The following is a 16,407-nucleotide window of genomic DNA, read 5'->3' as shown; positions in this document are numbered from 1 at the left end:
GAAAAAGTCTTGTCAGCGGGCAGGCCACAGAACAGTAAGGCTGTGGTAAACAATGCTGAATTGAAACTCACATTTGTCACTATTTTTCAAACATGTTCAAGTGAAACAATATTAACTAAGTCAACTTTAAATTGTACAGATGTTCCCACTTATGGAAGCAGACCAAAATTAGGGACCACGAGCGGGTAAATACAGATCAATCCAATGGGGATTTCAGAAGAAACATCTTTATTTTTGTTAAAAAATATATACTTCTATGGGTTGTGGCCATTGATGACAAGGTCAGCATTTATTTTCCATCTGTAAATGTACTAGAACTGAAAAGCTTGCTAATTCATTGTGGACAGCAATTAAGAGTCAGCCACAATACTGTGGATCTAGAGACAGATTTGGCCAAACCATTTAAGGATGGAAATATTCATGAACCAGATGGATTTTTATGACAATCAATGATGGTTTCACAACCACTGTTACTGAAATTAGTTTCCAATTCCAGATTTTATTGATTCAATTTTCATTCCTCCGGGTACTGTGGTAGAATTTGAACCCCTGGGCCTCTAGACCATGAGACCAATGACTTTACCACAAATCTAATGGTCTCCCCTGTGGAGCAAACAGCAGTTGATGCACAGACTCATTTAAAGAAAAGAAAGCTGCTGACACAAATAAATATAGAAGGGTTTGGTGATAGGTTGGAATGAAATAGGGTTGGAGACGGTTTGTGTGGCGCATTAACACCAGCTTGTAACAGCTGGGCCAAATAGCCTGCTTCTGTACCATACATTCTATGTAAACACATGTTTAAAAAGAAAAGTTTAGGCAATAATATCTCTACAATTTCCAGGATTTGCAACAAAAGATTACTGATTTAGGGCTTTCAACAAGGCAGGTCAAAAAGAAATCTTTCATATTTATTCAAAATGTTAAAGATGATTTAAAAATATGTCATTTACAATAAGTAAACCCTTCCTTCAATGTTAAATAATCCCAACAACAACACAGCAAAGCTTTCTTTGAAATACAGACATTTATTATTAGTGCATAAAAAATTATCCATTCATTTTTTGTATAATCTCTGAAATATAATGTATGCATTTCTTTTACAATCCATTTGTACACACTTCTTCTTGTTGAAGTTTACACTTTGGGTCTTGAATGGGATTCAAGCAGGTGGAGAATTTGTTCTGAATATTATAAGGTGCAAAGAAAAAGAATAGTGGCATAGAAGGTCTCTGCTCAAACAGGGCTAAGACCAACGTAAGCACGATCTACTTATGTCACACACTCAGGGCAATGGATTGATGGGCTGCTAAGCACAGCCTGTTCAGGACTGTAAGGATAAACTAACTACCAGGCCTTGTGGAATAAAAACAGAAAATACTGGAAATACGCAGCAGGTTAGGCAGCATCTGCAAAGACAGAAACAGAGTTGAGGTTTCAGATCTGTGACCATGCATTGTTTCAGCCTCATCTGCTCAATTTCTCCAACATTTTTTGTAACGATTTTAAATTTCTAGCATCCCAAGGATTTTTGCTTTTGTTCAGTTCATGTGGACTATGGCTGAGGCATTTTTTTTCTGCTTCAGAATTCAGTATTTGACTTCCTATGACACAAAGTATTTACAAAGTGAGTTATAAAATACCATATTGACTTGTATTTAGAACTGCCTTACATATAAGCCACACCTTAATTCAATTCCTGCTCCAGAAAAAAAAAGGATGCTTCGAAAAAGCCACGCCACTGAATTAGACTGATTTCTTCACCATTTTAATACATTCCGGGCCTTTAAGTGGGTTGAGAACTTTTTGGGTATTCCATTATAAGTAAGGCAATGACTGACTGTCCTTTCTTTACCAACTCAACAAACATCGGCAATATTTGAATATTCAATGTCTACATGATCATCAGCATCAAAATGTTTCTGAAGGAAACCACAGTGCACAAAGCCTCTGTGCAACTCAGCTACAGTTCGCTCATCCTGGGTCCGTCCTGTTCCTCAATAAAGCTTGTAAACCCTTCTATCTCGCTATATGTGTGACATATAGCAGTGTTTTTATCTCTGTCATCTTTCGATTGTCTGCACAGATTTTCTCCTCACACCAAGGCAGATATTTTGGTGAGCTAAATGTTCTGGCTTAGACCTTCACCAGAGAGTCTAGATGTGCTGTCAAGCCAATTTGTACCCATTTGAATGGGCTGTGAACACCAGTGGATCAATACTGCAATTGGCACTAGCTCAGCAGATCTGGCAGCATCTGTGAAGAAAAAATCAGAGTTAACGTTGAGTCCAGTGACCCTTCCTGTTCTTGGGACGGGTCACTGCACCTGAAACGTTAACTCTGATTCTTTTCTTCGCAGATGCTGCCAGACCTGCTGAACCTTTCCAGCAACTTCTGTTTTTGTTCCTGATTTACAGCATCCGCAGTTCTTTTGGTTTTCACTGCAATTGGCACTTCCCACTGAGGCAGATGCCATGTCAAGAATGTACAAGATGTCCGATAAAAATGCTTTTATCATACACCATATGTCATCTCAATCATTCTTATTCACTCAGTTACTCTACCTGAGCCTTCCTCTTACTGTCTATACCCTCGGGGTTACTTTGCTCTGTACATTTTAGCCTCATCTCAATTTACTTAAACAATTCCTCCCTCAGTCATGTGTTTGTTACAAACACCTACAGGCCAAATCAGATAGGAGGCACTGTCTACATGTCGCAGTCACATGTGTTAATAAAAGGAAGGCCACTGATACAGACTTAGTTTAACACTGTCAAAGAGTACCAATTTCCTAGCCTTGCTGTTGAATCGATCAACTTCTGGACATGGATCCTCAGAGGCTGAACAGAACCGGTCAGAGAAGCAACAATTACCAACAGTTTGTCTCCAAAGGTGCAATCAACATCATTTCTGTTTTGGCTACGCTCCATGGCAAATCACAATCACTTGGACGACTTGCATTTATATAGCACTACCAACAACAAAATCTCTCAAGAAATTTCACAGGAGTGTTTTCAGACAAAACCTGATACATTTTCATAGAATCCAGAAGAAAACAGCCAATTTAATTACTGGGATGCCAAATGGGTCGCACAGTCCAGTTCCCATTGCTTTGAGTCCCTTCAGCTTACCTCATTGTCACGGATGCTGGATGGTAACACTCTCCCTTTTGCCTTGACACCTACCCAGCCCACAGACTGAAGGCAGATCAAATGCGCAGTTACACTCCTAACCCCTCCATTGATCCTCCTTTGCATTTAAACAGGATGTGTTGACGTGAATGGGTCTAAACTGAATACTTAAGGATAATTTAGAAGAAAGATTTACAACCTCATGTACAACTAGAAAAAAAAGATTTACATTGATCTGCAAAGGTTTTAACAAGTGAAATTACTGCTGCAAGAAATAATGCCACAATTTATATTTTCAAGTGCAATCTACTACTAACATACCCCTATAAAAAGTAAAAATAAAAATCTAATAACATGGAGAAGTAAAAACAGATTTATCCAATGGCTGTTGGGTGCATTAGATATCAGGAACCTGGTGACTTTGAAATGATGTGTTTAGCTTAATCACAGGTAGAAAGTGATTGGATTGTGTATCCTAATGACTATCTCAGAGTGTGCATCATGACTCCAACAGCTTTTATCTCTTGATCTTCCGTCATAACGTTTGGATGAGATGAATTATTGTTGTGGATGATGCAAATAGTCAGGTCCTGAGGGCTTCACTAGAGAGGAACCCATGGAATTCAGGGCTGGTGATTCCAAAGTTCTGAGGCTGTCTTGATACCAATCCTACACAACAGCCCATTTTTACTTTAGTTACCTTTCTCCCTTTAACTCCACAATTTCAATTAGGAGTGGGAAGGGCCTGAATATCCTCCTCCCTATCCCAGCGGAAACCACGTGCAAATGCAGATATCTACTCTGGCCAACTCATGTAACACCAGCTCACTTGAAAGGCGTGAAAAAGCAGGCTTGAGCTACAGCACAGATCAGGAACAGGACTGTTGCGCTCCCCTCTGTGACCCAGTGGTGACTATATGGAAAAGGCCTTTGGAAGATCTTCATTGTCATTTGCTGGAAAAGCTCTTTTTAGCCCTAATCTGGAACTAAATGTGAAAGAACTACTCTTTTACTGAGACCTGAGGTCTATTGATCTACATATGGAACGGCTGTGTTGTGAACTGCCCAGTACTAAGATGTACTCCTAATTTCAGTGGTGCGTTGGATACAAACTCAACATAGTCTGAGATTTTTAGAGCATTAGTCAGTCTCTGGGTGAAGCATCCCTGAATTTCTAAGCTGTTTCTCTTCGATTCTGCCATAACTCTTGATCAGACCAAGACGGTCATCCTACACAATTAATGAATTCTCATCCTATATACTCCTATTTTTCGTAGCATTAGAGGACTTTGAAAAAAAAGATTATATAGCTACATTTTTTAATAGCTAATCTATAACCAGTCCAGCCAAATACAATCTTGTGTCACTGAATGATTGGCGACTAATCACCCTTCAGCAATTTCACCTTTTATCAGTAAACTTCGTAAATTAGGGAGATCTCTATAAACTGGAATTAAGATGTTCACATCTTAATGTCACAGAGTCCAGCCCATCCTGTACCCTGAATTCAGTTTTTAGTCTCCTTGTGATTGTCTGTGTGTCAGTGAAAACGCTCCTGTTAATTTCTGGGCAGTTTTTAATTACTACCTCTCTAGTCTTAAACGCAGAAGATGCAAAGCAAGGTGGCTAAAGCAGTGCAGATATGTAAATAACATGTATTAACCAAGAAACACGTCCAGTTCTGTTTTTAAGGTCATTAACCAAGAGATACCCACTGGGGGCATGGTGCTGGATGGAGTTGATGTGGAGCCCCTTCACCAAGGGAGAAGTGACAGTCATATCTTCCCCCTCTAGTTTCCCATATATTCAAGAATTTTCAGCCTTTGTTACTTCAGCTATGTTTGGAATCTTATATCCTTAATCCTATCCACCTTGGGCCCTCAAAGACATTTGCACTGGTAAATTATCTACATCAAGCAATTGAATTACATTGTGTATACAAAAGGGGTCTGTTACTAAACTGGGATTACAGCATGGTATAGAGCTATGGCTGCAAGTCACAACTGGTGCCAGCTTCTTCACCCAGGTATTTATCTGACTCTCCCCTCCCCTGACCACTCAGGCAACTGGTTATAACGAGACTTCTCCGGATACGCGAAGGGTCTGTTCGTCCATTCTCTTCCGAACACTTTTCCTCATGGCGTCTGCTCGTCTGTATGGCTGGTTGCGTAGATCTGCAGGAGAAAGATGAACATGGAGTGAGCTGGAGCGGAGAAGAGTAGGAGGAAAACTGTAGCTCCCAGATGCAAGTGTTTCTCATTTTGACCACATGTAAACTCCCTATCCTTATCCCAAAATGAAATATTTATACAAAAGTCCAATGGCAATACTTTTTCAGACAGTGACCTACCGAACTGAGGTGCTAACTTAATTAATAGCATAGCTGACTGCACTGAAAGCTGTCAGAACCAACATTCAGTAAGTAGTGGTTAATGCTCAAATAGTGACACTCTTTCCAGAGTCTGTAGATGATGAGATTACATTTCAGCCCAGAGATTTTATCATAAATTCTAGGCTGACACTATTGCATTGAGGGAATGCTGCACTGTCAGAGATTCTGCCTTATGGATGAGATATTAAACCCAGAACCCAACTACATTTCTGGAAAGAGAAAAATACCCATTGCACTATTCTGAAGAAGTGCAGGGAGGTTAGTTCCGGTACCCTGGCCAATATTTGTCCTGCAACCAGCATTGCTAAAATAGACAATCCTGCTAATTGTATACCAATTGTGTTTAATTAATGTGGTGAGTTATAAAGAGAACTCACTGAAACTGGAGTGTGGTAGAGTTGGGAGGTATAAGCTTGTAATGTTTCAGTCTGTAAATAAATGCTAGACTGAGTAAAGATTGATTCCAGTACCATCCTTCGCTGGCTGATATTTTTTGAATATATCTAGTCATTATCACACTGTTATCTGTGGGAGATTGTTGTGCGTAAATTGGTTGCCATCGTTCCTACATTACAACAGTGACAGTGCTCCAGAAATACTTGGCTGTAAAGGAGTTTGGTGAAAGGCACTACCTAAATGCTAGACTGTGGTTTTTACAGATCAGGTTCAAATCCCAGGTCAATGTTGTGTTCCCCTGATCTTAACCAGGGAAGCTGTTGGGTGCTAAGATTGGCTTCATGTTGTTGGAATACTGAGGACAATAAAACAGATGTAATTTCTGTTTTGTCATTAGTGTGAATCCCTGCTAGAAAAAAATGGATATCAGGGAAAATGAGATCAAGACACTAGAAACCACACTGAGCCAAATAGTTATTAGGAGTGTTCACTGGATGCGTTATCATCAGGTGCTTTCAACCAAAACAAGAGCCACAAAATAAGAGAAATTAGAAGAATTAAATTCTGTTATTTGGAACTTGTATAAAAATCATATCTGCAAAAAGGACAAGTTTTCCCTCCATATTGGCAGATGTCCAAGTCCTTTTTGATACAGGTATTAATCTTGGGAAATGGGCTGATGTACAACATTTTTTATCCAAATACCAAAATGGGTCACTGAAGTTTTATGCTTGAAACAAAACAGATCAGTGAAAACCAGCTCTGAAGAGAGGAAAATACTTAATTCATTGAGTAAAAGGATGCCTCACCGAAGCCCATTGATTGCTGTGCCCTGTAGCAAAGATGGGAAACATTTGAATTAGTGCGTTATCACAGAGGGAAGATTGGTGGCTCATCACTTCTATCAGGGTCCATATCAGTCTTGACATAAAACCAATCAATCTCATTAAAATGGTCATGTCGATTGTACCTTTCAGATGATCACACTTGGAATTTATCACCTTTACTAAAATGTGGCACTGGGTAAGGGTTCCTGGTCATAGTTTGCTATCACCAATCTTCTGTTTCTGCATTGCTTTTGACCGAAGTAATGATTAGTCATAACGTAGACACCATTGTAGAATATGTACAGAAGAGGTTCTGTTCTTAGATAACAAGGAGGTTTATTGCTTGATATTGGTAAGTACGACTACATTTGGTCAGGCAGAATTATGGGGACCTTACAATCTGGTACAGATAAATCTGCTCCTCTTAAACCTGGAGGAGAATCCCTTTGTCTCTACCCACAGACTGTGTGTGCCATCAGTAGAATGGCAGTACCCAATGTAACATGAAGATTAACTTCTTCAGAATCATTACCCACTACAGCAAGGCAATTTACTTTCTAAGAGGGATATTACCTGTTAGGTCCAAAGATGTGCAGGTTAGGTGGGTTGGCCATGCTAAATTGCCCATAGTGTCCAGGGATATGCAGGCCAGGTGGATTAGTCATGGGAAATGTAGGGTCACGGGGATGGGGTAGGGGGCGGGTCTGGGTGGAATGCTCTTTGGAGGATTGGTGTGGACTCAATGGGCTGAATGGCCTGCTTCTACACTGTAGGGATTCCATGATTCTATGAGGTCAATAAGACCATTTGATAGAGGAGCAAAAGTAGGCCACTCAGCCCATCGGGTCTGCTCTGCTACTGAATGGGATCATAGCTGATCTGATAATCCTTAATACCACTTTCCTGCCTTTTCCCCACAGGCTTAGATTCTCTTACTGATTAAAAATCTGTTTATCTAAGTCTCAAATACACTTAATAACCCAGCCTCTACTACCCTCTGTGGTAAAGAATTCCACAGATTCACTACCTGAGAAAAAAAAATGCTCTTCTCTGTCTTAAATTGGAGGCCTCTTACTCTGATATGAATTATCTACAATTACCTACTTTAATCTACACATCCCTGAACACTAAGAGCAATTTAGCATGGCCAATCCATCTAGCCTGCACATCTTTGGACTGTGGGAGGAAACCGGAGCACCCGGAGGAAAACCACACAGACAGTTGCCCAAGGGTGGGATTGAACCCAGGTCCCTGGTGCTGTGTGGCAGCAGTGCTAACATCCTTAGCTCCCATCTGTTTTTTGCTTTCTCTCTAGTAATAGTTATTCTGTTTATCTACTCTCCTCCTTTTGCTCATTGAATATTTACTTGTTTTGGAATATTATTAGTGTTTTCTATTGCGGAGATTGACACTAAGTGCTTATTCATCTCCTATGCCATTTCCTGATTCCCCATTATAATTTCCCCAGCCTCATTCTCTAAGGGGCCTATGTTCACTCCGACTTCCTCCTTATATATTTAAAGGGGCTCTTGCTTGACTATTGTGATATTACGTGCAAATTTACCCTTAAAGTTTACCTTCTTCCTCTTTATTATTTTTGACCAGTAATCATCAACTGCGATTTCGCTTTCCCTTGTGCACAAAGCATAGCTCCTCTCTAAAATTCTTGCATTTATTCTAGCAGAAATTAAAACACCTAATGGCAAACACTCAATATTGCTTGAACTTTGCAAGAAGCAGGGGGAGATGTTAGATTTTCCACTGCTTTCTCCATCTGTGCACCTGGTTTAATTAAACGTGCTGATGTTCTCAATGAAAGATTGTTACAGACAGAATTTATATGCACTTTTCAGACTTCCCTTATACGGTGTCCCCAGACTCTGGTTCAGGAGCTTGAACCAGGTTTATCAAATGGTAATCAAATGGTACCTGGAAAGTAACTCATAAATCTCCACATCCATCCAGGAGCATCTCATATCATCTGCAACTGCACTAATCCAGGATTCTTCCCAAAACAAGATATGAAAATTACACTAACTATACAGATTTATCAATGATACTAATTACAGTACAATATAGTAGCTGTCCAAGGCACATTATGGGCATAACTTTCCTGGACAAAATCAGGACTGCACCAATCTGTTCAAAGACAAAGCTCCTGAGCAAGCTGACAGGAATCATACAGGGACAGCTTTAGTGGATGCAGGATGGAATGTGGTTGGATACCTAAGGACCTTCTGTACGGTGAGGTACCCGAAGCCAGGTAACCAGGGGAGTGCCAAAGGCTCTGCTTCTGAAAGCATGACATGGAAGGCTCTAAATATTGACTATTGTACCTGGGAGCCACTAGTTGGAGAAAGAAGGAAATGATGGCTCCTTCTGTAGCCTGCATCCTCTACCACAATGCCCAGTGGCCGCTTCATTGCAGGCACTTCATTGCAGCTGCATATGTGCAAGAAGCACACCCCCTAGTGAAGTGGCACAAATAAACACAGCCTCCAACAATACCACAATACCTAGACAAACAGTGATTCCAGTAAATTGGATCTCATGCTAATCTCACCTACAGCTACTATGGGAATCAATCCACAAAATAAATTCGATTGAAAACCAAATTGAGTCCTACTGGTAAAATTTGATCCTGAACTTTTTCTTGATCTGATGCTACATTACATTCACACAAGCCAGTCAAAATCGTATTTGAAACAACTTCTATATTTATATTAATATCTAATATTAATAGATTAAAAGGATTGCACAGCTAATGTGGGTGTAAATGCATATCATTCTCAGACATAGAAACAGACTATCACAGAAATACTAATTGACGTTAACAGGCTAGTATAGATGTAGACATGTAATTTGTCTTGTTCCCAACACCCACTAATGCATGACCGATTTCCCCCTATGATCCATCACCCCAGTTATGACAATGGATTAGACCCTGAAGCATTTGTAGACATTTTTAACTTCTAATTTCAAACTATGTCATTTTTAAAAGGAGAACTGCTGCAGAAGAAACTGCAGATTTAAATTCAGCACTGTTTGGCAAAGTCTGTGAACAGTCGCACACGTTTAAACTGTTATGGCGGAAACCTCAAACAGGGAGACACTTGAACAGGAATAATGAGGAGCTGACTATTTCTCCTCTCTTGGCAGAAAGACACCTCCTCCAGAAATGTCTGCTTTACTTACCAGGAACATACAAAACAAAAGGATAAAAATCCAGTTTCAACTCTACTGGAATGAACCAGTGGGATTCAAAGTTTTTGGGTGTACCAGGTCTGGTTCAGGCATTATGATGCTGTGAAAATCAAAGAACTGTCCTCTAGTCACTCCTGTCTTTTTAAGGTACAAATCTTCTCTAACAGCCTGCTGCAAACCAGTTAAAAAGGAAACAGGCAAACAAGGGATTCTTTCTCACCCTGTATATTGGAACTTCAAAAAGCATGCAAAACAAAGAATCTCAAAAATAATTGTTCAATTATTGATGTGAATACTACCAGTAACCTCCACTCTGACACGGCCATAGAATTCAACTATTCTGCTCTGTGAGTGATCCAGAGACTGACCCACATATCTTTCTTTTTGAACATTTATCTTTTTTACCTTATTTCTAAGTGTATGTGTGTTCTGTCACTAAGGCTCAGTAACTAATAAACTCACTCTTTTTGTTGTTTCAAGAAAACCTGGTTAAACTGCCTCATTTTAAAGGGTAAGTTCATTTAGATCTTAGAGTAAGGTATCCATAAGAGAAGACACGTTTTCTCATTAACCTTGTTCCCACTCAACTGAGATGGTGGGAGAATAAAGGAGGTGTCAGTCATTATGGCACAATGGCTCAGTGGTTAACACTGCTGCCTCAAAACGCCAGGGACCAGGTTTGATTCCACCTTTGGGCAACTGTCTGTGTGGAGTTTGCACATTCTCCCTGTGTCTGTATGGGTTTCCTCTGGGTGCTCCGGTTTCCTCCCACAGTCCAAAGATGTGCAGGTTAGGTGGATTAGCCATGGTAAATTGCCCGTAGTGTTCAGGGATGTGCAGCCTCGCTGAATTAGCCATGGAAATGTAGGGTTACAGGGATAGGGCAGGTGGGTGTTCCTGGTTGAGATGCTCTTCAGGGGGTCAGCATGTACTCAATGGGCTGAATGGTCTGCTTTCATACTGGACGGACTCTATGATTCATCCCTCCTCACCCGTGAACTCAACAGTTTGGGGTCTGCCATCTGGAAGCATAAGAAATTCAGGAACCTCTTCCAAGGTCTGGTCGGAACACCCCTTTTGTTAACCACCTATCCCCAACAACATCACGTAACACAACATGTCCCCAAAACTGCCTGTTTTTACCCCGACATTAAGACTCCTAATTGATTCAACGTATGTGTCAGTTGATCAAAATTCAGCTCGCATTGAAGCAGTGAGTAAAATAATATCAGACACCTTTGAGGCTTACCTTGAAGTGTCATGCCTGCTAGGTGGTGTATAGCAGGGAAAGCAGGACAGAGAAGCAGGGAAGCAGCACACAGAGGCGGGAAGCAAAACCAGACGACAGCAGCAGGCCCGGCGCTAGGCAATAGCAGCAGCACGCTTCATGAAGAGCAGCTATCAGGCAGCGGAAACACAGCACTCAGAAGCAGAAACCTCAGAGAGCCAGCACACATCACAGCATATAGAGAACTCCACAAAGTTACAACAGACGTAGCCCTAGATCAGTTCAGATGAAAATAAGCACAAGTTGTTACACATTGTAAAATGGAATGATTTTATGCCTTGTAACTAAATGTCCCATGCCTATAATGAGTGATTCTGAGCGTTGTAGTACTTTGGAATAGTGCAAGTAGTTGCCTGTTGTAACATAGAGGCTGTGCTGAACGCTGTTCAGCATCGCATACAGGAGTATCAAATTTTAAAATAACCTGTATTTATAAAGCACTTTGACTGCAGACAAACTTTTAAGGTAAAAGGGGGTAAATTTAAAGGAGATGTTAGAGTTTTTTTTTTACACAGAGTTTGGTAAGTGCCTGGAATGCACTGCTAAAGGAGGTGGTAGAGGCAGATACAATAGCAACAATTAAGAGGCATCTTGACAGCTATATGAATAGGCAGGGATATAGACAATGTAGAGGCAAAACATTTTAGTTTAGAAAGACATCATGTATCAGTGCAGTCTTGTTGGGTGAAAGGGCCTCTTCCTGAGCTCTAGGTCTTTGTTAAATGTTCAAAGGTGCTTCACAGATGTAGTATGAAACAATTTTTGATGATGAGTCAGATAAGGAGGTATTAAAGGTTCTAATGTTTACTGGGGGCTATTCCAGAGCTTACAGCACATGAGGCTGAACACAAGATTTCCAATGTTAAAGCATTTATAATGGAGGCTGCAGAAGACACCTGAATTGGAAAAGCACTGAAAGCTTGAAGTGTTTAACGAAAGAGGACGCTACTGGGGCAAGGTGATCAGAGGATAAGAATGTAGGCAGCACTGAGCTAGGGGCTAACACAGATCAGTGAGCACATTATCAAAAAACTGGAATACTCTTCCAAACAACGGTTTACCAACATCAAGTGGGCTCCAGCAGCTCAAGAAAGTGGCTCTCCATCTTTGCTGATGGAATGATTTCACCAGCAAAGCTCACTTCCGAGGATTGATTAACCAAGAACAGGGAGTAGGAGTGAATAGGACGTTGGTATAAGTTCAAATACAGGCATTATAGGTTATGGTGAACCCAAGATTACAGAGAATGTAAAATGGAGACTGATTGCATAAATATTGTAATAATCAAGACTGCAGGGTGCTAAGACATAGTTGAAGTTGCAGTAGCAATTTTGGTTTCTCCTTTCATGGAAAATGGGCAACATTGGCAAGACCCATTTCCCATCCCTGATTGTCCTTAAGAAGGTGGTAATGAGCCACTTCATCGAACAGATGAAGCCCACATTGTGTAATTGTCCTGATGTTGCTGTTAGGAGGGAGTCCAGGATTTTGATAATGATGGTGAAGGTTTGGTGATATATTTCCAGGTCAGGATGGCATGGCATGAGGGGAACCTGTACATTTTGATGTTACTATGTATGTTACCATATATATCTTCTAGTTTAGAGAGGGCGTGGTTTTGGCAGATGTTGTTGTAGAAGTCTTGTCCATGCTGGTGTAAGGAGTGAATGCTGAAGCGCTGCTGATTGAGGTGGTTGCTTTGTTCTGAATGGAGTTAAGCTGGAGTGTTGTAGAGCTGCACTCATTCAGGCAAGTGTGAAGATTCCATCTTCATGGGTAGTGGTGGGGCTTTGGGAAGTTAGGAGGTGAGTTAGTTGCTGTAGAATTATCAACCTCTGACCTGCTCTTATATTCACAGTATATACATGGGCTGTTCTACTTAAATTTATCATCAATGGCAACTCCCTCATCCCTCTCCAGTTTCGACTTAGATGTTGGGGGCTCTGGCAATGGTTGAATGTCAAGGGCAGTGTGGATTGAATCATTGGAGATAATTTGTCTAGCATCTATGAAGTGATACTTACTACTTATTGCCCAAGTTGACTTTCAGTTTTTGTGCAGTTTTGGAATCCACATTATAGGAGGGATGTGATTGCACTGGAAGGGGTGCAGAGGAGATTTACCAGGACGATGCCTGTTCTGGGGAGTTTTAGTTGTGAAAAGAGATTGGATCAACTGGGGCTGTTTTCCTTGGAGCAGAGGAGACTGGGGAGGGTCATCATTGAGACAAATAAAATTATGATGGGCATAGACAGGGTAGACAGGAAGGAATTTTTCTCCTTGATGGAGGGATCAATGACCATGGGGGATATTGGTGTAAGGTAAGGGGCAGGAGGTTTAGAGGGAGGTGTAAAGAAAAATGTATTCACCCAGAGGGTACTGGGAATCTGGAACTCACTGCCTGTAAAGACGGTAGGGGCAGACACCTTCATAGCATTTAAGAAGTATTTAGATGTACACTTGCGATGTCAAGACGAGCATGGCTATAGGCCAAATGCAGGAAGATTGGATTAGAATAATTGGTTGCTTGTTTTTAACCAGCACAGACTCGATGGGCCGAAGGGCCTTTCTCTGTGTTATAGAGTTTTTGACTCTATGTGCAGGTATGGATTATTTCACTAACTTAGGAATTGAAAATTGGAAAAACAATGTGCAAACATCAGTGCAAACATTTAACTTCACAATGGTGGAAAGGACAATGATGGAGCAGCTGAAATGGTTGGGCCGAGTTCATTGCCTCGAGGAACTTCTGCAGAGATGTCGTGAGGCTCAGATGATCAACCTTCAACGCAACAACTATTTCATTTCACACTAGATCAGAAAGTGGTCAGTTTGTTTCTAACTCCCATTTGACTTGAGGCCCTTTGATACTGCACTTCGGCAAATGCTGCTTCAATGTCAAAGGTGAGCAGTTCAGCTCATTTGTCCAGGTTTGAACCAAGGTTGTAATGAGGTCTGAAGCCAAGTGGTTCTGCTAGAACCCAAACTGAGTGTCAGTCAGCAGGTTATTGCTGAGGGGAATTCAATAGCGCTGTCTGAAGACACCTTCTATCATTTTGCTGATGTTAGAGGACTTTGAGAGGTCATTGATGAGGCTGCTATTGGCCAAATTGAATTTCTGTGGGCAGGACACACCTGGGCCATTTTCAATTCTGTTGGGTAGATACAAATGAGGAGCCACTGGCCCCTTTATCCTGCAATTTCATTCAATACGATCATGCTGATCCAATTATCGCACATTCCTGCCGACCAAACATTACCGTCCATTCCATTGCTTATCAAGAACTTAGCTGCCTCTTCTTTAAAAATATTCAAAAACACCGCTTCCACTTCCAGAGAGTCACCAGCCTCCGTGAAAAAAAGTCATCCCCCTCATCGCTGAATTAAATTAGCGATCCCATATTTTAATAGTGACCATTAGTCCTAGATTCTCCCACAAGGGACAACACACTCTGGTTCCTTGGTCTAAAACCTGGACAAATCAGCTGGACTGCTTAGCTAAGGTAAGTGTGATTATCTTTGACACTGAGGCAGCATTTGGCTGAGTGCAGTATCAAAGACTCTGAGTCAAATGGGGACTAGATACATTCTACCCTGTCAAGACCCCTCAGGTACTTATAAGTTCCAATTAAGTTACCTCTTATTTTTCAAACCTCTGGCAGGTACAAACCCACGCTGTCCGATCTTTCCTCAAAAGACAACCTGCCCATTTCAGGCATTATTCTAGTAAACCTCTGAAATGCTTTCAATGCATTTACATCCTTCTTTAAATAAGGAGATTGTAGGGATTGGAATGAGGTCAGCCCGGGGAACCTCATAGAATGAGTTCCCTTATTGGGGCTGTTAGCCTGGGATAATCAGGGAGCCCTGGCTGACAGATATAAACAGGAGTGTCAGGAGTTCCGTTCACTCTAGGAGCTGGCTCTGAGCTAGCCGGGTCAGTGTCATGTACTATGTACGTGTAAATAAAGGATGACTTGATGATAGGAAACTGGCCTTGGTGAAGTTATTTCAGAGACAAATAATGTATACAACACTCCAGATGGGGTTTTGCCAATGCCCTGTACAACTGGAGCATAATATCCCAACTTTTGTAGTCAAATCCTCTCCCAGTAAACCATAACATTCTATTAGCTTTCCTACCTGCATGCTTACCTTTTGCAGTTCATGCACTGGAACATCTAGATCCCTATCTGCTGACAGAGCTCCATTCAGATGCTAGTTTAGTTGCCACAGTAGCTGGAATGTATTGAAACCCATAGCCTTTGCTATATTCAACTCACTGAAATGGTTTAAGGCTAGAATCTGTGATAGTGGGCTCCTCACATATCATTCCCACAGTGGCTCAAAATGTTTGCAAATGCTTGAATCTTGTTTTTTTTCACATTGACATGTTGGGCTTCCCTTCGATTGAGAATTGGGGTGTTTATGGAGCCTGCTTCTCCATTTAAATCTTTATTTGCTTAGTTGATTGTCTACTCAGGTGGCATGCTCCAGACTTGAGCACTATGTCAATGGAACTGAGACAGGGACTGTGCTGTCAGGCGTACAATCCTTGAGGTGAGATGTTGAAGCAAGATGCCGTCGCCCTCCTGGATCCAAGGACAGTATTCTGGAACAGACCAGTGGAGTTATCCCTGGAGTCCTGGCGAATATTTCTGTTAACCAACATCACCAAAACAGCTTCTCTGGCCATTTTTGCATTACTATTTGTGGGAAGTTGCTGTGCACAAATTAGCTGTTTCGTTTTTGACATTACAAACTTCAAAAGTACTTCATTGGCTGTAAAGTGCTCCAAATGTCCCAAAATCATGAAAATGAGTACAAGTCTTCTTATCCCAAGTGGAAAGCCATCAGGAACAGCTGATCTCTCCCTCCATGTACACTTAGATCAGTTAATTCACAGAAACCAGGTCACTAGAATCACCATGAGATACTTGTCTTTTAGTCAAGACAATGAATACAAGAGCAAGATGGTTACGATGGAGCTGTATATGATATCAGTTCGCCCATAGTTGGAGTACTGTATGCAGTTATAGTCACCACACTATAGGAAGGATGCGTTTACACAGGAGAAGGTGCAGAGGAGATTCATGAGGATGTTGCCCGGGCTGGGCCAATTCACCTATGAGGAAAGACTGGATAGGCTAGGGTTTTTTTCCTTGGAGC

At 41.2% G+C, this 16,407-nt stretch overlaps 1 protein-coding gene across 2 annotated transcripts in view; it reads right to left on the bottom strand.

Moving 5' to 3' along the window:
- Positions 1-896: 896 nt before the first annotated feature.
- Positions 897-16,407, bottom strand: part of fmnl1a (formin-like 1a) — a 294,620-nt gene continuing 279,109 nt past the window's right edge. The window contains exon 27 of one of the 2 annotated variants that reach the window (XM_048614674.1): positions 897-5,305. In XM_048614674.1, coding sequence (XP_048470631.1) covers positions 5,202-5,305 — 104 coding nt within the window. In that variant the 3' untranslated portion in view covers positions 897-5,201. The remainder of the gene's footprint in view (positions 5,306-16,407) is intronic. The other variant, XM_048614676.1, reaches the window with a different exon arrangement.

The sequence above is a fragment of the Rhincodon typus genome, chromosome 30 (genome assembly GCF_021869965.1).
Source record: "Rhincodon typus isolate 14 chromosome 30, sRhiTyp1.1, whole genome shotgun sequence".
NCBI classification, from domain to species: Eukaryota; Metazoa; Chordata; class Chondrichthyes; order Orectolobiformes; family Rhincodontidae; genus Rhincodon; species Rhincodon typus.
This window is presented reverse-complemented; position numbering and strand designations above follow the sequence as displayed.